Source organism: Procambarus clarkii, chromosome 40, assembly GCF_040958095.1.
Source record: "Procambarus clarkii isolate CNS0578487 chromosome 40, FALCON_Pclarkii_2.0, whole genome shotgun sequence".
Lineage (NCBI taxonomy): Eukaryota > Metazoa > Arthropoda > Malacostraca > Decapoda > Cambaridae > Procambarus > Procambarus clarkii.
This window is the reverse complement of record NC_091189.1, coordinates 24,266,302-24,287,950: the sequence shown is the minus strand read 5'-3', so window position 1 is coordinate 24,287,950 and position 21,649 is coordinate 24,266,302. Positions and strand designations below refer to the sequence as shown.

At 39.7% G+C, this 21,649-nt stretch overlaps 1 protein-coding gene across 5 annotated transcripts in view; it reads right to left on the bottom strand.

Moving 5' to 3' along the window:
• RhoGAP19D (Rho GTPase activating protein at 19D) overlaps positions 1-21,649 on the bottom strand; it is a 563,531-nt gene that overhangs the window by 293,214 nt on the left and 248,668 nt on the right. For 4 of the 5 annotated variants that reach the window (XM_069338865.1, XM_069338868.1, XM_069338869.1 and 1 more), the window contains 3 exons: positions 9,967-10,100; positions 7,428-9,510; positions 2,625-2,807 (listed from right to left, as the gene is read on the bottom strand). In XM_069338865.1, coding sequence (XP_069194966.1) covers positions 2,625-2,807; positions 7,428-9,510; positions 9,967-10,100 — 2,400 coding nt within the window. The remainder of the gene's footprint in view (positions 1-2,624; positions 2,808-7,427; positions 9,511-9,966; positions 10,101-21,649) is intronic. The other variant, XM_069338866.1, reaches the window with a different exon arrangement.

Sequence of the window (21,649 nt, the reverse complement as noted above, 5' to 3'; positions counted from 1 at the left end):
TTTGGGCTTTTCATCAGACTTTGAACTGGGCTGGCAAGGGCCGGCTCACCTGGGCAGGCTCCCCCTGCCCCTATGACAGGGAGGGGGGGGATACACTAACGAGTGGGAGTACAAATTGACAGCATGGTTGACAGTTTCGGTTATTTTCAGTTTAATTTTTTTTTTAATGGGAGTTTCTTTGCATTTTCGGGCTGTAGATTGCTGTTCCTAGCTACAGTGGAACCTCGGTTGACGACTGCCCTAGAGTACAAATTTTTGGTATACGACATCAAATTCATCATAAAATTTGAATTGGTGTATGACAATTTACTTGGAAGACGATGTCTGTTCGTACACATATGGGGTCCAACGAGCATGTGGTGCTGGGGGCGCGGGGCAAGGCACTCTCAGTTTGTTTACAAGTCTATCCAGCATAATGACAACCCCAGCCGCACTTGAATTCTTTGTGAAGAATTTCATTGTTTGCCTGCTTTTTGGCTTTCATAACAAAATAGTTCTTATTATATATCACGCCATGGGTCCCAAGAAAGTCGGTAGTAAAGTTCAACCTAAGAAAATAGTTGTGAGGATGACAATAGAGGAAAAACAAGAGATCATTCATAGTGAATGAATGTCATGTCTCCCTACAGACAAGTGTTAAAATGTAGGGAAAAACAAGTGTCTTTAGACAGATTCTTAGTAAAACAAGCAAGCAGTGAGCCACAACCATGTCCTAGTGGTATGCCTGCAAAACATGGAAGAGAGAGTGTACCCCTGAAAAGTCATCACTGCCTGATGTTATAATGGAAGGGGACTCCCCTTCCAAACACTAACACCTCTCCTCCTCCCCTCCTCCTTACCATCTTCCATACACTAATAAGAGTCCTCATTCAAGGTAAGATAAACATACTATATTGTAGCTAATACAAAATGAGTGTTATTCGGTATAAAATGTATTTTTAAGTAAATATTTTTGGGGGTGTGGAACAAATTAATTCAATTTACATTATTTCTTATGGGAAAATTAGTTTTGGTTGATGACACGTCTCTGGGAACGGAGTACGATCGTAAACGAAGGTACCACTGTAGTAGTTTGTATTGACTTGCCTATCTTTCTGGGTTGCCTATCCCGGTCGATGGCGGAATACGATATTCAGTACTTTAAATGTAGAGTGGTTGTACACCATTGCTCCCTGCGCCTCTCAGAGGGAACCAGATCCTGGCACTGGTTCCTGGTAGGTTTAAAGAACGCCAGGAACTGATGACCCCAAACTAATACTGTATATAGCACATATCAGCTTCAGGGAGCCTCCGGGGCTTCACGCTGAAAATTGCCTTTCATTATATTCAGCGCTGTATTTTTGTTGCTTTATAATTCTTATGTTCTTCTCACTCTTAAAATGTGCATATGTAAGTTGGCTTTTTAGCAATCTCTCAAAAACCTTAATTAATGATGTGTGATGTTAGTTTGACAGGACTATTTTTTAGCTATTACTGGTTCAGTACTTTACTTTTTCCCTTGTAAAGTGGAGTGATGTCAACAGTTTTCAGAATGTGTGGCATGTCACCTATCTCTGGGTTTTTCTCCATATTAGCATACAGTATACAGTTTACTGAATACACTTGCTAATGGTATTGTACCTTCTTTATAAAGAATGAATTCTAAGAATTCATTCTTGGAATAAATGGAACTTGAACCGAGTACATGGGCTTACAGTATTGCTTTATGTTTTTGTAATATTCTATGTCTTTTTCTGTGGGTCAAATTCACGAAAATGTTTCTCTGGATCTACTTTCAATGCTACCATTGCATTACATTACTAAACAAGGATTTATATTATTCTTTCAGAATGTAGCTAATTTCTATATACTAATAGTTTTCAATGTTCATACCTTCCCTTGTATATGTAAAAATAGACACCAAGATAAGAAGTGCGAAAATACAAAAAGTATGAAGAATTTTTAGTGTAATTTTCACCTAAAATACAAATTAATTTGTCAGTAGAGTGATTTATGTTCTTAATGATATATATTCTATGATTGTGGAACACTTTTTGCCTGATTTTGAGGTAGCTGGACAGCTCAGACCAGGAGGGAGGATGGTAGATGGAGCAAGTGAAGGTAGGCAGGCCAGGTGAGAAGACAGAACACAAGTCAGAGATAGGGAGGTGAATGAGAAGAAAGAACGGGAAAGGGGAAGATATAAACCATCTTTTAAAAATACCTAAATTTAAAAATATAAGCCCTTCATAAAAACAACACCTACATATATAAGCAAAAACACATAATATAAGTATGCATGTTAGTTAAAATTATTAATCTAAGGATTGCCACTAACAAAATAACAATTTGAAGTCAGGAATACAGTAGATTGAGTATTGCAAATCTTTATACAGCCTTGTTAATAAAAATGATCTAAATACAAACTGCACAGTATATAATGATAATGTCTATATGCTCTGCAGTTGCAGTGAGTTTCTCTTATGTAATTATTGTACTGTAATTTTTATGTAAACTTACCATATTATAAATGCACTGTACAACCATTTATGTAATAAAGCTTTTCATTGATTTGATAACTGCCCCCGAAATATATCTATTCAGCAAAAAACTTGGAAATATTAGTTTTATTTTCACAAACTTACCATGTCCAGGTGAATAAAGCCTTCTACTGACAGGGAAGACATTGCCTCCGTCAGAGAGAGATCTAAACACCTTTGCAGGCGATGGAGACAGTTCTTGAGACACCAAATTACTTCGCACTAATTCAGCACTCTTACGCTGCCTTGGAGAGTTATTGTAGTGAGTTCCAAACTCATACTCAAAACCTAAAGTTAAAAACATAAAAACAAAACAGATTGTAGGACAAACGACTGATAGAGCAAACTACACATGCAAACAACTGGGACAATAGTATAATATTGGGGTGGCACAGTTACAGTTGTCCAAAGTTATTAATGAAAAATTATCACAACACTAAGCTTCAATTACAATTTAACAAAATGTATATATGCTAATTGTGGCTTATGGGGGTGTGACTGTGAATATGAAAACAAATGTGGCAGATATCTTGAAAAGTGTGCATGTATGTGAGCCAAGTGAGTGTTAGAGCAAGAACGACTTGGTGACTGAGCAACTGAGCGAGTGTGTTTGTGTAATTACCTAAGTGTGGTTACCGGTATGTGGTGTCCCATCTTCCCTATAAGCTCTGTCATATATTTTTCAGCTTCTGATAGTTTTGTCATCATCTACCCTCTCATTTAAATTATTCCATAACTGTTTGCAAAAGAAAACTGTCATATAGTTTTTGGCATCTTTGCTTCCTAAGCTCGAATCTCTGGCCTTTTGTTCCTGAAGTTGCATGTTCATTAAATTTTTCTTTGTCAACTTTGCCAAATACTATTACTATTTTGCATGTGTTATCATATTGCCTATTTTTGTTCTACTAGCTGTGACATACAGTACTGTATTTAATGCCTACAGCCTTTTCAAATATATATACATATTGTTTTAGTCTGGAAGACATTTAATAGCATATCCTTGCAACTCCTGAATATTTTAATTTCTGTTTCACAAATGTCATGAACTATTTCTTTAATATTTCTCCATCCTTAACCCTTAAACTGTGCAAAACCTCATATGATGTGTGACATTGAACTTGGTTTTAAAATTTTCTGAAACTCTTTCAAATATTTTGTCAATAATCTACTAGGCAAACGCGCCAACTTTGTCTAAATGATACCAGTGTAACTTCAAAAACAAGAAATAAAAAAATAATTATCAAACTGAATATTGAAAACTTCAGATTTTGAAATCAGCTGCAAAAATATAAAAATATGACCAACTGTTCATTTGGTGTTATTATGCTCTCAGAGTAGCATATGATCTCCATTTTCATATATTTAGAATATAGGTTTTCAGTATAGTTTACTGTAAACAAAAAATTTTAATATGGCATTTGAAATGTGAACAAATTTAGACAACAAAAATTTTTAACTCCAAACGTTTAGAGTTTATGAAAAATCAATTCTATAGGGATTGTAGAACAGACAGCTGTGGTCACTATATGTAAAAATGGTGAGAATTGGTCAGAAACTGGATTTTTGGATACTTAAGTAAGGTGAAATTCTAGCTATAGATATAATTGAAGTTGAAGTTATCGACAAGTTGTAGGTCAATGTGTGTAGAAATGAAGTCAAGAAAAAATAACCCCCCCCAAAAAAAAAAAAATATAGGGATAATTATAATAATTATAATGATTTAGGGAATATATTTAGGGTATACTTTATATAAGTTAAAAAGCCCTAATCTGGTCCCTAATCATTAAAACAACCTAAAGAAACAAGGAAAATGGAGTTTGAAATCTGTGAAAAAATCAGCCAAAAAAAATTCAAAGTGTCAAATTCTAAGAGTTGTGACCGATTTATTTGTTGACCAATTTAATTCTGGCTTCACATAGTTAGAGACGAGTATGCATTCTCCAGGATGTAAAGATTAAAACAAATTCAAATAATAAACAAAGGAGGAAAAACTAAAAACCTAAAAAAAAAAAAATTCCCCTAAAAAATTTTTTTTGGGACATTGTTGAAAGTAATTGATAATAACATTGGGCAATGTATTTATATGATATATAACAAAATAGAGCATAGTAACATAATTACTCATTATTATTTGTGTTATTATGTATTACTCAGCAATGCCATAAAGGCACCAGCTGTATATCCACTTTGTGGACACTTCTTACTACTATTCTTCTTCTTCTTTGTGCATCGGACAGGTGCTCTCATCTCTTTATTATTGCATTATCCATCAGTTCCAGTTAATAGGAGCTGTTCACTTTATCAACAAAACATTTTTTTTTTTTAAATATTTGTCTAAAATCAATTTCAGAAAATATTTTGATGAAAGTTTCATGAAGCTGAAGCCAATAATTTGAAGATTTGTTTATCATTTTTAAGTACTTTTTACATAATTCGAATATTTTTCAAATTATACCCCCCTTCAATGTCACACATCATATGACGTTTTGAACAGTTTAAGGGTTAAACTTAACGGCAATTTTGAAGGTCACAAGCATCTTCTTGAGGTTATCTTGAGATGATTTCGGGGCTTTAGTGTCCCTGCGGCCCGGTCCTCGACCAGGCCTCCACCCCCAGGAAGCAGCCCGCACAGCTGACTAACACCCAGGTACCTATTTTACTGCTAGGTAACAGGGGCATAGGGTGAAAGAAACTCTGCCCATTGTTTTTCGCCGGCGCCCGGGATTGAACCCGGGACCACAAGATTACAAGTCCAGCGTGCTGTCCGCTCGGCCGACCGGCTCCCCATTACTCATTCCCATTCCATTTCCCTGCACTATAACCAGCATAGTGCAGGTTATTTCATAATGCCTATGATGGTGGTTCTCTGCTGATGATTTACTATCCTGAACTACCCTAATATCTCTGCCCGAGTTCTTTAGTATTTTTTCACAAAATCTATAGGTTAAATGTGGCCTGCTCTCCCCTATTCCACATTTCATTATGTGGCATTTATTAATATTGAATTTTATCTGCCATGTGTTGTTCTATTTGTTTAATTTGTTTAGGTAATTTTGAAGGATATGACACGTCATCTAGGCAGGAAGGTAGGTAGGTAAGTAGGTAGGTAATGGGGGAAGGGGATTTGTGCAATTACCTAAATAAAAATTACTTAAGTGTAGATACAGGATGAGAGGTGGGCTTGTAGTGTCCTGTCTTCCTAATAATATTAGTCATGTGACATTTTGAAACTGTAGATGGTTTTGGTATCCATCACCTTCCCAGCTAAACTGTTCCAACTGTCACAACTTTGTTTATAAAAGAACCCAAGGTGAGACTATCTGGTCAGACTGTTTTCTTTCTGCCTAGCTCTTTGAGCAGGTTTTCTACCTTATCTTTAGTCACTTCAAGATACTCTTATAATGTGCTCCAAAGTCTGTATTGTGTCTGGTTCTCTGAAATCTCATTTTGCACAAATATTTTGGAACTGTTCGTTTAATGTTTAATAAATTAAATTTTCAGTCTGTCCTCCTATCTTCAAATTCACTAGAATACACTGTTTTCTCAAGACTAATGCCATCCAATTGTTCAAAATCCCTAAACCATCTCAAGATGCTCTCCTGTACTTTGTAGTTTTTGGACATTTGCATTTCACATTTCTTCATCTCATTTAAATTTCATTCTCTATCCTCCCTAACATCACACATGGTACTCTGTCCATTTCAACTGTTCTACTACTTGATTTGTTTATGTTCATACGACACCATCTTGTCATTTCCATTTACAAGGGATGTTCACTGTAATATATGTGGCAATAATGTAGTATGTATGCCATGGTATCGTATGTTATGGTATGAGATCATGGTATCGTATGTTATGGTATGAGATCATGGTATCGTATGTTATGGTATGAGATCATGGTATCGTATGTTATGGTATGAGATCATGGTATCGTATGTTATGGTATGAGATCATGGTATCATATGTTATGGTATGAGATCATGGTATCATATGTTACAGCAAAAATTTGTTTGCAATGAAATTTACTTGTGACTATTTTGATATTTAGAGTTTTATCAAATTGGATATACTGTACTGTACTGTCAAGCATTAAAAAACTTATGTTTTATTTAGTATAAATATCTACATTTCTATGTACATTAAATGCAGTTTTGTGTGTTAAAAGAAAATAGAATTGTTAACATTTATATATCTATTAAAAAAATATTTAAATATCTAAATATTTATGAGCTAAAAAGACATGCACAGGACATTACAGGCATTTACATGTACAATGTAAAATTCACATACAGAGGTTACTTCATCACAAAACGGATAAATCTTACACAATTATCACTAAACTGCACATAAGTTTTCCATTAAGGAAAATAAAAAGCAGCAAAATGGTTTCATAGCAATATAAGAAACATTAAAATACTGCATTATTTAACCCCTGGAATGCACACCTGTTTACAGTACGTCGAGGGGCATATGACTAAAAGTAGTTAATACGATAAATCAAATGAGGACAAATGGCATATGATGACTGGATCAGTGTAAGGGTTAATCTGAAGTATGCTAACTACTACACATTACATACTGTGAAGTCTGTTACTGTACTGACCTTTAAAACCGAGTAACAGATACATGACAAATAACCCAACCCCACATACACATGAAATTTAATGAAACTAATGTTTCAGGCCATCCTGGACCCTATCAAGTTGTGACACTGGTCTATGGACTGAAATGTTGTCACTTTCATTTCATTTCATATGTGTAGGTGTGTGGGTTGGGTTACTTGTTTCAACCATGTTACTGTGCCTTATTTGCTGCAGATACATCACCTTTCTTTTTCTTCTAACCCTAGGATTAATCATGTGAGAGATAATTATAGCATATAAATAAAATAATGATAATTTCACTCACCAAGTGGAAGTTGGTCGTTATCTCTCTTCTCAAATTCTTGCTTTCGTTGGGCTACATTTGGAATTTTAGAGCGTTGTGAAAGTCGTGAAAGCTCAAAGCGATGAAATGCTGATTTGCATGAGGCTTCCTTCTCTAATTGGCTACTTTCAAACTGTTTCGCTCTCTTTGATACAATTTGAAGCTGCTTTATGCGTTCGTTATCACCCACCCATGCTAATGGAATCGGGCGTATAATCGAAGAATTGAGTGATGTTTCGCTGCCACTTGGGGTGCCACCAGGAGTCACACCCTGTGATGTATCCCCTTGCTTACTACTAGCAAGGCCCTGGCTTGTGAGGGATGAAGATGAACCAAGCTCTGGTATTGCAATATTTTCTTGAATTCGAGACAGAGTAGTTACAAAAGCTTTTCCATATCTCGCATTAGCTGGGTTAGCCTCGGAAGTACTTCCACTATATGGCTTAGGTACAGCATTGCCAACTAATGAACGTGGTAATACAGTAGAAGCACTTTGAGCTGAGGACAAGTTTTGTATTTCTGCATGATTTGTGATTTCATTTCCACTTGGTAGTACAGGATCTATTGAAGATTCTGTTTTGCCATCATTCTGCAGTGATGATTGAGAGCCAGGTACATTAGTTCCTCTAACACTCGCACTACTGTCCAAAGGTTGAGCCTGCTCCGTGTCCGGCTTTACTTTCCGTGTCTGATCCTGCTTAGGACTGACAATAAAACTAAGAGCCTTTGTTACTGAGCCAGGAGATGGGGGAGTTTGAGCTGCTGGGGGTGGCCACATTGGGCGTGGAAGTCTTTGTGGATTAACATGATAGTCACTGTGAATAATTGGAGCTTTGCTGGCTGGAAGCCATATAGGTTGATTTGGTCTTTTCAAGAATTCTTCTTTTCTTTCAACATTCTTTTTAATTCTGTCAATGACCTCTTGAGTTGACTTATCATTCGTTTGAGAATTTTCCTTATTACTAATGATTGGTTCTGTACAACTTCTTCTTGAATACGAATTATGTTTATTACCACTGCGTGTGAGTGCTTCATTTTTTGTGCTACTGAGACTCTGGTGGCTGCCATGCAGAAGTACATTATTAGAGGAACTGATAACACTTGGTCTCTCAGGTCTTGGGTGTACACTTGCACTTCGTGCATGAATCTGATCCACTTTTAATCTTGGAGGAGAAAGTGACTGTACACGAACTCTTTTAGCATCAGCTTCTCCACCAACTTTTGATTTTCTGTCATGGTGACTTCCTGAATTATTTCTAACACCAGTTGTACCCTTTTTTACAGTTCCTTTCTTATTACCATTACTGTTGAGTTTACTTTCTACAACTCTAGTGTGCACAACTTCATAAACACGCCCATCAGGATCACACTCTAGTCTCCTGCTGTCTCTTACTTTCCCTCTTCCTATAGCTCGATCAAGAATTGGTTCATAAATACCAAATACAGAGGCATTAGAAGGTTCATTTGAGGAAGCATGTGTTGAACTTCCAGGAAGATTTGTACTTGTAAGCAAGGGACTTGGCTTCCCTGATTTTGAAGGCACATAATGAGGCACTGAAGACAGACTATTTTGAATGGTATAGACAGCTTGTCTTCTGTCTGCCATCCCAGGTAATGACTGTTTCCTGTTACTAGATGTAACTGCTGTTTGATTATCTCCAGAAGAGAGCGAGTGCTTTCTGGTACCAGGCCAGTATGGCACAGATGAATGGTTCCCATGGATGGTTAGCTGCTGATGAGGAAGAATGGGAATATGTGCTCCATGTGGCTGAGAAACCTTGGGAGACTGATGAGACTTTTGATGGAATGGTGGATGAGCCACCATGACTGTAGGTGGGTGATGTCCAGTAGACATTGTGGACAGATGTGATGTCAAAGACGACTGAGATGACCAAGTAGATTGTGAAAGACTTGGCGGGTACTGCACGAGTGACCCGCCTAAGGATGCATGAGTCAGACTAGCTGTTAGCGGGTGCCTAATGGGATGTTGCAGAGGCAGGAGACCAGGACTGGGCATTCTTATGTCCAAGTTACTCTCAGGATTATGGGCTGTTTCTCCAAACACCTAGGGAAGAAAGAAAGAAACTTGCTTAACACATTTAAAATTATTACCAATGTTTTAATTACGGTACATACAATTTTTTGACACCACATTCTCATTATAATAAATCTTTTATTAAAACTGTTAATTTGTTTCATGAATTAACAAAATAATGCATTTACTGGAATAATGAAAGTTTCAATGATTTGCATCTTCTGGTGACATCAAAAGACAATGAAATCTGATTAAAGTAAACTTCCAGATAAGACAAGGTTCGTAGTTCTCAATAAGCCTAAGTACTACCCGACTATAGGAATTATATAAATCAATATACAGTATAAGTTTTCATAAATAGTTGAACATAAATAACTGACTTACTTTAATTTACAAAATTCAGGTTCATTATTAATTTATACAAAGAAAAAGTAATTTTATCAACCTTATGGTGACCATTATAATTACACAAGAGTAGAGACAAACCTGCTGAAGTAGGTCTTGCTGCCGAGGCACCACCATGAGGTGAAGTGTGGGGGGTGACCGCTGTATGGTGGCCACCACCTCCTGGTAGCTGCGCGACCCCACGCCTTCACCATTAACGCTTACTACACGATCACCTGAAAAACATAGGAATACCTGTACAGTACTGTATAAAAATATGGGAAACTGCAGAAGGAATATTGGCCCATGCAAGAGAGCTCCTATTTGTAATCAACAAAACTCTTTTAAACTTCAATTTAACAATTAATACATTTAAGTATAAAATGTGACAGACCACTAAGATGAAGGAAGGCAATAAATCCTAAGCCCAATATTTAACAATAAAAAAATGGAGGCTATTTTGAATATTTAACACTACAATACCTAACCCCAATATCCCTTGGTCTGGATGGTAGAGCGACGGTCTCGCTTCATGCAGGTCAGCGTTCAATCCTCGACCGTCCAATATGGTTCGGCACCATTCCTTTACCCCGTCCCACCCAAATCCTTATCCTGACCCCTTCCCAGTGTTATATAGTCATAATGGATTGGCATTTTCCCCCTGATAATTCCCTCCCTTCCAATATATCACCTAGACACACAGCCCCAATCCTGTGCCAGGTAAGTCCACTATGGGCTACTTGGAACTTTTCGTTCAGAGTAGCTGAAACTAAAATAACAACAACAACATTACTTAAGAGTTTATTCCAGGTATCAATATGTGTGCATCCTAGTTTCTATCTGGGACTTACAGTTGACTGATTAATCAGGCTGCTAGATGCCATTGCCAGCAGTCTAATGTAGAAATCACAGACTGGTTGACCAGGTGTCTCTTGAAGGTGCTTAACAAGTTCCATTTTAAATGCTGAAAGAATTCAGCTAGAATTCTAGCTGAATTTTATATACAGTGTACTGTATATGGAACCCCTTGGTATATGGAACCCCCTATATTAAGAGGAAGCATATTGAAATGTCTTGAACTCTTTGATTAAATGTTTTTTGAATTGTCTCTTTACATCTCCTATTGCACCCCTAATTTTTAATAAGACTATTTTGAACATTTTGTCATGCCTTCTGGTCTTGTAAAAAATTATTTTAGTGTGCTGATTTGGAACAGTCCCTCTAATATTATTCCACAAGTAAATTATGATGTATTTCTCTCGCCTGGTGTTTAACGAGCACAATGTGGGGGGACTTAAGACGGCTCTAATAATTTAGAGGTTTTATTGATTGGATTCTGGCAGTAAAAGTTCTATACTGTACTGTACTGTATAGTCTACATTTTCCAGGTCAGCAACATCTCTAACTTTGAATAAAGCATTCCACCCAAGATAGTACTGTACTAGGAATGGGTGTTGACTCTTAATCATGGGAACTTCTAATCACTGTAAGAGAGATTGGAAGGATACGGAACCCCCCGGGGTACCGATAAATGGTGAGCTAAATCTGTTCGGATATACCAGGTATATATATATGGCAGACCAACCTTGGAATAAGCAGCACTAGCATGTAGTCACTCTCTCATTAAACACTCATCGTTGGCCTAGTGGAAGGTCTTACAACCCAAGAGAATGTTTGTGACTACAGGAGAATTTGCAGGTATAAAAAGGGAAAGATCGACCCTTGAGGATCACTCTGAATGGTGCTATACAGATGGAAGAAGTACTAAGGAATGTTAGGAAATTACAAAACGATGAGGAAGGGAAATTCTGCTCATTAAGAGAAGATCTTTCAAAAGAAGACAGAGAGAAGCTGAAACTGAACGTCCTCGAGACAAAACGTCTAAATGAGAGCAGGAACGAAGAAGAAATCAACTTTTTTTTTTTTTCCTACAAGGTGATAGGGGTAGGCAAGTCAGTAAAATGATAAAAAGAGGAAAACCAACAAAATTACTAAAGAAAGGAGAAATGAATAAGGAGAGAGGGAATGTATTCCTGAAAATTGTATACACCAAAATACTGTAGATGGAGTATCTACAGTATCAAAGATACTGGAGTTAAGTGATGTAATACAGCTGCAGATGCCAGACATAGTCTTGTGAGTCTTGTAAGCCTTGTGTAGCTTCCGGGGATCAATGGCCCTATGGCCCAATCTTCGACCAGGTTTTCCGGTTGGTCGCCTGGACAACCAGCCTGTTGGACGAGGCTGCTCGCAGCCTGATGTATGAATCACAGCCTGGTTGATCAGGTATTCTTTGGATGTGTTTGTGGAGTTCTCTCTAGAACACTGAGAGGAGCCTGCCAGTTCTGCTCCTTACATGTAGCGGGAGAGTACTGAAAAGTCTTGGCCCCTAGATATTGATGGAGTTTTTCCTCAGCATACCTATTGCACCTCTACTTTTCAACATGGGTATTCTGCACATCCTGCCCATGCCCCTCCTGCACATTCTGGTCTCATGTGATATTATTTTTGTGTTTAGATTTGGAACCAGTCCCCCTCTAATATCTTCCATCTGTAGATTATTATTATGTACAGTATCTCTCTTGCTTGTGCTCTAGAGAATACAGATTTAGAACTTTTAATCAGTCCCAATAATTAAGATGACTGGATTCTAGATGACTGACAGGATGACTGGAATCGAGTGGATTCTAGTGATAAAGGTCAGCACTTTGAATGCTCTCCAGGTCAGCAATTTCTCCAGCTCTGAATGGGGCTGTTAGAGTACAACAATATTCCACCATAGAGAGCACTAGCGTCTAAACAAGTATCATCATTGGTATGGCATTCCTTGTTTGGAAGGTTCTTGTTATCCAACTTGTCAGTCACTTTTCTTCCAATCGTGAAAGCTACTTTATGGTGTTCTGTAAAGACAAGTTCTTCTGACATGAATACTCCTAGGTCTTTTACATTGCTTTTTCGTTCTATAGTGTAATTTGATTCTGTTTTATATGTTTTTGTTTTTAAATTTTTATTTTTTCCATAGCTCAGGAGCTGGAACTTATTTTCATTAAACATCACATTATTATCTGTGGCCCACTGAAAGACCCGATTTACATCCGATTGGAGGTTTGCTGTGTCCTCGATATTGTCTACTCCCATGAAAATCCTAGTGTCATCTGGAAATGATGATACAGTGTTGTATCATCATTTGTATCCTTGTAGTTTGTATCCTTGTCTGTGTCTGATATTAGGATGAGAAAAAGTACTGGAGCAAGTATGGTACCTTGGGGGGGGGGACTGAGTTTTTCACAGATGATCTGGATTTTACCGTTGACTATTGCACTCTGCAGTCTGTTTGTTAGGATTTTTTTTTAAATCTGCGCTTTGCTTGTCTTTCATGGCACTCAAGGCCATGTCATAGTGATCTTGTTGTCAACTGTCATAGTGACATTGTTGCACTCACCGAGATGAAATTGAAGGTGATATTTTAAATGAGGTTATATTCCCAAGGGGCTTCTCAGTTGGAGACAGGACAGAAAATTTAGGAAAGGCAGTGGCGTGGCTGTGCTGGTAAAAGAGCACCAAAAGGTAAACAAAATAATGATTTTCAATTCATGAGAAGTTGACACAATAGCCCCTGGAGATCTGCAATCAGGATGATAAACTAATAATCATAAATGCATATAGTCTACTACCATGCAACCCCTGGACAAAGGAGATGCTGGATAATAAACGAGAGGGTCTTATATTAATAATGAAAGAGATTATAGCAAGAGCGGATAAAGATAGATCACGACTGTTGGTAGTTGGTGACTTCAAATTGAAATCCATAGATTAGGAGGCATATGATGCTTGAACAGAGGACTTTTGGACCTGTACAAACGTTCATGAATCAACACCTTAAAACAAGCTACGAGGATGGGGGAGAGGATGCTCCCTCCATGCTGAATTTGCTAATTACCAGGAAAGAGAATGAGATCTTTGACATTCAGTACCTTCCTTCCTTGAGTAAAAGTGACCATGTCTTTTGGGGAATAAAGTATGCAATGTGTAAGAAAACCCTGTAAGAAAATGAGGAGGTTGAAGCAGTTGTAAAACCTGATTTCAGGAGAGGACATCATGGGGAATATAAAAATTTCTTTATGGAATTTGACTGGAAAGACTTGCTGTTAGGCAAGGAAGTAAATGAAGTATATCAAGTTTTGTGAAATATATATATATGATTAAGGCACAAACAAATTTATACCAAAGCAGATATGCAGGACTAGGAAATAGGATTGGTTCAACAGAAATTGGGAGGGGACAGAGACCAAAATACATTACACAAAAATAAAATCAGTATAGGAAGAGGCCAAACCCCCAAACATACCAGCGATGCAAAGATGCGAGAAACAACTACACGGCTGTGAGGAGAGAGGCAGAAAGAAATTTTGAGAAAGGGATAGCAGACAAATGTAAAACAGAACCAGGCCTATTCTATAGATTCATCAATAGCTTGCAAACTGCAGGTAAAGGATAATATTCAAAGGTTGAAAATAGGAAACAGATTATCGGAAAATTAAAAGAAATGTGTGAAACATTAAACGAAAAGTTCCAAAGTGTGTTTGTACAAAATTAAATTTTCAGAGAATAATAAGAATTCAGACACAATAAGAATTCCATAGAACAACATCGAGCACACAGAGGTGTCTAGAGACAAAGTGGATAAAATGCTCAAGGAGCTAAGCAAGAACAAAGCAGTTGGCCCAGATGGAGTTTCACCATGTTTTCTGAGAGAATGTGCACCTGAGTTCAGCATTCCACTTAAACTGATTTTTCAGGCATCCCTTGGTACAGGAGTCCCAGGAGATGTGTGGTAAATGACTAAAATTGTTCCAAAATATTGGGAACAATAGTCAAAATATTGGAAAAAATAATTAAAACTAAATGGGTAGAACACCTGAAAAAAAACTATATACTGTACAGTAATAACAGACAGACAGCATGGTTTTCGATCTGGAAGATCGTGTGTAATGAATTTACTCAGTTTCTATGATCGAGCCACAGAGAATTTACAGGAGATGGTTAGGTTGACCACATAAGAGGTTGTTCTGAAAACTGGAACATATTGAAGGATTGACAGGTAGGCTTCTAATATGGATGAAAAATTTTCTGACATAAAAATGAGGGCAGTAATCAGAGGCATTTCTCCAGCACAGACTGGAGAAATGTCACGAGTGGAATACCACAGGGTTCAGTTCTTGCACCGGTAATGTTCATTATTTACATAAGCGATCTACCTGATGGAATACAGAATTATATGAACATGTTTGCTGATGATGCTAAGATAATAGGAATGATAAGAAACTTAGATGATTGTCATGCCCTTCAAGATGACCTGGACAAAATAAGTATATGGAGCAACACTTGGCAAATGGATTTTAATGTTATTAAATGCCATGTTATATAATGTGGAATAGGAGAACATAGACCCCACACAACCTATATATTATGTGAGAAATCTTTAAAGAATTCTGATAAAGTAAGAGATCTAGGGGTGGTTCAAGATAGAAAACTATCACCTGAGGATTACATAAAGGACGTTGTGCGAGGAGCCTATGCCACGCTTTCTAACTTCAGAATTGCTTTTTAATACATGGATGGCGATATTCTAAAGAAATTGTTCACGACTTTTGTTAGGCCAAAGCCAGAATATGCAGCGGTTGTGTGGTGCCCATATCTTAAGAAGCACATCAACAAACTGGAAAAGGTGCAAAGACATTATACTAAGTGGCTCCCAGAACTGAAGGGCAAGAGCTACGAGGAGAGGTTAGAGGCATTGAATATGCCAAAACTAGAAGACAGAAGAAAAAGTGGTGATATGATCTCTACGTACAAAATAGTAACAGGAATTGATAAAATTGATAGGGAAGATTTCCTGAGACCTGGAACTTCAAGAACAAGAGGTCATAGATTTAAACTAGCTAAACACAGATGCCGAAGAAATATAAGAAAATTCACTTTCGTAAACAAAGTGGTAGATGGTTGGAATAAGTTAGGTGAGATGGTGGTGGAGGCTAGACCGTCAGTACAGTAGTTTCAAAGTGTTATATGACAAAGAGTGCTGGGAAGACGGAACACCACGAGCGTAGCTCTCCTCCTGTAAATACACTTAGGTAATTACACTTAGGTATTTACATGCACAAACACACACATACAACAAACATACTTACATATAAACACAAACACACGCACGAGGAAAAGTCAGGATGTTTTCCCTCAGCCAGGGAAAATGATGGAGGGACATCACTACACACAGGGACAGGGGAGAATGGTGGATACTACCTTTGAATGGCTCAACTAGACATTAGGGGGATTCGGCAGAGACTTGCAGGCAATGCATTGCAAATGGGATTCAACAGAGACCTGCAAGAAATGAAAATGGGATTCAGCAGAGACCTGCAGGAAATGAAAGAGGGATTTGGCAGAGACCTGCAGGAAATGCAAGCATTAATACAGAGCCAAAGGAGTGAGTTGGAGGAAGTCAGAGAGAAGATAAAGAGACTCTGGGAAAATCAGAATTCAAACCAGTACGGGGTATGCAACCTCCTGGAAACAGGGGACGAAGCTGATGGAAGGCTCCTTCCAGGGGGACTCTTTTTTTTTTTGCAGAAATACTGCAAAACAGCCCAGGTGCCAAGGCCACTTTAGAGGCTGCAGCTATGAAAGCAGCTACCTCACAGGAAGCTGCAAAATGCACTGAACAAATGCTGGAAAGGAAAAGAACAGTTATAGTTGTAGGAGTACAGGAACCAAAGGGATCCAATTGGGAGGAGTGGAGAAGGAGTGACCAAGCAACTATAACAGAGATCTTGGAGGGACTGGATATGGAGGAGGCAAATGGCAACATAGAGAAGGTTTTCAGGCTGGGCATCTACAAGAAGGAAAGGAAGCGATTTGATAAAGGTAGTGCTCACAAACGAGGCAACAAAGGAGAAAATGCTATCCAGGAAGAGCAGACTTGCGAGGTTAGGGGGATACGAGGACGTATTTCTGCAATGGGACATGACGAGGGAAGAGAGAAGGAAGGCTCCAGAAGCAAGGAGGAGATGCAAAGAAAGGGGTGGGGATATGGGAGCCACAGGACTCGGCTAAGTATCTCCAGGAACCTCAGAGGGGAGTTGGGAATCCCCCTACCAGCAGGCCAGCACCCCCAGGGAGGATTGTAACAGAAGCCTCCCACCAACCAACCCCTCAGCCATCCCCCACCAGTCACCTGCACCTCCCCAGACAGCAAAGTTCTTCAGACCATGCCCCCATATTCCCTGACCCCAGGCCCCCCCCCCCATGCCCTTCCCTGTTTCTCAAGCCCATGCCCTTCCCAGTTCCCATATCCCAAGCTCTCCTTCTTATCCCACCCCCTCCCACTCAGCCCCCTCCCCAGGCTCCCCTCCCCTCCCCAACTCCTGACCTCACTGTCAACCCACCCCAGTCTCCCCTGCATACCCCAACCCACGACCTCCCACCACATGCCCCTACAGCTCCCCCATTCCATGCCCCAATTAACCCCCAACCTCAGACCCCCTCAGCCACACCATATCAGACCCCCCTAGCCCCCCCTGTTCCTGATCCTCCCAGACCCCCCAGGTCCTTCTTCCTAGGCCCCTCCCACCCCAGACATCCCTTGCCCCCCAACTCCAGTGGAATCAACAGAAACTGAGAATGGACAGAAGAGAGTTAGCTTCAAGGTCATGTACTCAAACATAGATGGGATTACAAACAAGGCGAGTGAACTTAGGGAAAGAACACAAGAAGTAAACCCAGATGTAATTGGACTCACAGAAACAAAACTCTCAGGAATCATAATGAATGCGGTGTTTCCCCAGGACTATACTGTAATAAGGAAAGAGAGGGGAGGAAGGGGAGGAGGCAGAGTGGCTCTACTGATGAGAAAGGAATGGCAATTTCGAGGCAATGATTATTCCGGGCTGCAAAAGGGTTCAGAGACTTCATAACAGGCACCATGACGATGGGAGGACCAAGAGTAGTAGTGACAGTGATATATAACCCACCACCAAATGAAAGAAGACACAGGCGGCAAGAGTATGACAGAAACAACATGGCAGTTAACACTATCATTGAAAGAGCAGCCGCTGCTGCCTGTAGAAATCGATCCCATCTGCTCATAATGGGGGCCTTTAATCATGGAAAGATAGACTGGGAAACAAGAAACCACATGGAGATGAGGAAACATGGAGAGCGAAACTGTTGGCAGTGATGACTAGAAACTTTTTAAGTAAGCTTGTCAAGGGTCCCATGAGAATGAGATGCAATGATGAACCAGCAAGACTCGACCTAGTATTCACTCTGAACGATTTAGACATAAGGGAAATCAGTCTTGAAGCCCCTGTGGGTACGAGTGATCACAGTGTACTGTTGTTTGAGTATCCGGTCGAAGAAGGGTTAATGTACTCAAGGAAGGGACCAGAAAGCAAGAGGCCGACATTCCGGAGGGGAAGCTATGAGGAGATGAGAAAATTCCTAACTGAAATAGCTTGAGAAACAGAGCTCAGAGGGAAGACGGTTCAAGACATGATGGACTACATCATACAGAAGTGTAAGGAGGCAGCAGACAAGTTCGTCCCAGTCTAAAAGAAAAAAAATTAAATGCAGATGAGAAACCCATGGTTCAATCAGTTTTGTAAGCTAGCAAAGCAACTAAGCAAGAGGGCGTGGAGAAACTATAGAAACAACAGAAGACTAGAGAGCAGAGAAAGATACCAGAGCGCCAGGAATGAATACGTCAGAGTGAGAAGAGAGGTAGAGAGGCAATATGAAAATGACATAGCGAGTAAGGCAAAGACTCAACCCAAACTGCTGCACAGCCACATAACTGAAGGGTGGAAATTACCTTAAATATAGCTTAAGGGTAAGGGTGGGTAGAGGATTATTTAAAAAGGGTTAAAGGGTTATATAAAAGGGCTATTTAAGGGTAAGGGTGCATAGCTTAAGGGTGCCTGACAGCTGGATGGACAGCGCTTCGGATTCATAGTCCTGAGGTTCCGGGTTCGATCCCCGGTGGAGGTGGAGACAAATGGGCAAAAATGTTTCTTTCACCCTGATGCCCCTGTTACCTAGCAGTAAATACGTACCAGGGAGTTAGACAACTGCTGGGGGTGTATAACAAAAAGGAGGCCTGGTCGAGGACTGGGCCGCGGGGATGCTAAGCCCCAAAATCATCTCAAGATAACCTCAAGAAGATAGCCACATCAGAAGGAAAACAACAGTTTACATATACAAGAGTTTACATTCTTGTAAAGCCACTAGCACGCATAGCATTTCGGGCAGGTCCTTAAAAATAACTCAAGCCAAAGCGCTCGCAAAACGCCAAGCAAGTGTCTTACCACTGTGCCACGGGGACTGCGAAGGAACAGGTAATGAAAATGAGGATAGGGGCAGAAAGATTCACTACAAACAACAAGGAAGCGTGCAAGGAACTCAATAAGAAATTCCAGGAAGTCTTCACCTCAGAACAAGAAGTCCTAGAGATAAGAGAGGGAACATCAAATCAGACACCACTAGAGGAGTTTGTGATTACCAGTAAGGAGGTGAGGAAGCATCTGCTAGATTTGGACGTGACAAAGGCTATAGGCCCGGATGGAATCTCACCATGGATTCTAAAGGAAGGAGCAGAAACACTGTGCCTGCCACTCTCCATAGTGTACTGTATAACAAATCACTGGTAACAGGGGAATTGCCAAAAATTTGGAAGACTGCTGATGTAGTCCCGATATACAAAAAGGGGGATAGACAGGAGGCACTGAACTACAGGCGTGTCCCTAACTTGCATTCCATGCAAGATGATGGAGAAGATTGTGCAAAAAAAGCTAGTGGAACATCTGGAGCAGAAGAACTTTGTAACACAACACCAGCATGGGTTCAGAGATGGCAAATCATGCCTAACAGGTTTAATTGAGTTCTATGGCCAGGCAACACAAATCAGGCAAGAGAGAGAGGGCTGGGCAGACTGCATATTTCTGGACTGCCAGAAAGCTTTTGACACAGTACCACATAAGAGACTAGTGCACAAACTGGAGATGCAGGCAGGAGTGAGAGGGAAGGCACTCCATTGGATAGGGGAGTACCTAAGCAACAGAAGACAACTAGTCACTGGCGGGGCGAGGTCTCGGAGTGGCGGGGAGTCACCAGTGGAGTCCCACAGGGATCAGTCCTTAGTCCTATACTGTTTCTGATATAAGTAAATGATCTCCCAGAAGGAATTGACTCGTTCCTCTCGATGTTTGCTGATGATGCAAAAATTATGAGAAGGATCAAGACAGTGGAGGACAGTATGAGGCTACAAGATGACTTAGACAAACTGATGGAATGGTCCGACAAATGGCTACTAAAGTTCAACCCAAGTAAATGTAAGGTAATGAACCTAGGAGGAGGAACTAGGAGGCACTGGATACCGAATGGAAGATGAAGTCCTTCACGGAACTGACAGAGAGAAAGGTCTAGGAGTTGATATCACGCCAAACCTGTCTCCTGAAGCCCATATCAAAAGAATAACATCAGCGGCCTATGCGAGGCTGGCTAACATCAGAACTGCTTTCAGAAACCTGTGTAAGGAATCCTACAAAACCTTGTATACCACATATGTAAGACCAATCCTGGAGTATGCAACCCCAGCATGCAGCCCGTATTTAGTCAAGCACAAGACGAAGCTGGAAAAAGTTCAGAGGTATGCCACTAGGCTAGTCCCAGAACTAAAAGGCATGAGTTATGAGGACAGACTACATGAACTGCACCTCACGTCGCTGGAAGACAGAAGAGCTAGGGGAGACATGATCACCACCTACAAAATTCTCGGAGGAATTGACAGGGTGGATAAGGATGGATTATTTAACAGAGGTGGTACATGCACAAGGGGACACAGGTGGAAGCTGAGTATCCAAATGTGTCACAGAGACATTAGAAAGAACTTTTTCAGTGTCAGAGTAGTTAGTAAATGGAATGCACTAGGAAGTGATGTGGAGGAGGCTGACTCCATACACAGTTTCAAGTGTAGATATGATAGAGCCCAATAGGCTCAGGAACCTGTACATTAGTTGACTGACCGTTGAGAGGCGGGACCAAAGAGCCAGAGTTCAACCCCTGCAAGCACAATTAGGTGAGTACAACTGAGTACATGTAAACAAAAGACAAACGTAAAACAGAACCAGGTCTATTTTATAAATTCATAAACAACAAATTGCAGGTAAAGGATAATATTCAGAGGTTGAAAATGGGAAATAGATTCACGGAAAATGAAAAGGAAATGTGTGAAACATTAAACGAAAAGTTCTAAAGTGTGTTTATACAAAATGAAATCTTCTGGGAACCAGACACAATAATAATTCCAGAGTATAACATAGAGCACATAGAGGTGTCCAGAGACGAAGTGGAAAAAATGCTCAAGGAGCTAAGTAAGAACAAAGCAGTTAGATGGAGTTTCACCATGGGTTCTGAGAGAATGTGCACCTGAGCTCAGCATTCCACTTCAACTGATTTTTCAGACATCCCTGTGTACAGGAGTCGTAGCAGATGTGTGGAAAAAGGCTAACATAGTTCCAATCTACAAACCCCTCTCAATTATAGACCTGTATCGTTGACAAGTGTAATAGTCAAAATATTGGAAAAATAATTATGATTAAATATGTAGAACACCTGGAGACAAATGATATAATATCAGACCGTCAGTATGGTTTTCGATCTGGAAGATCCTGTGTAACAAATTACTCAGTTTCCTATCAACTGATAAAATTGACAGGGAGGATTTCCTGAG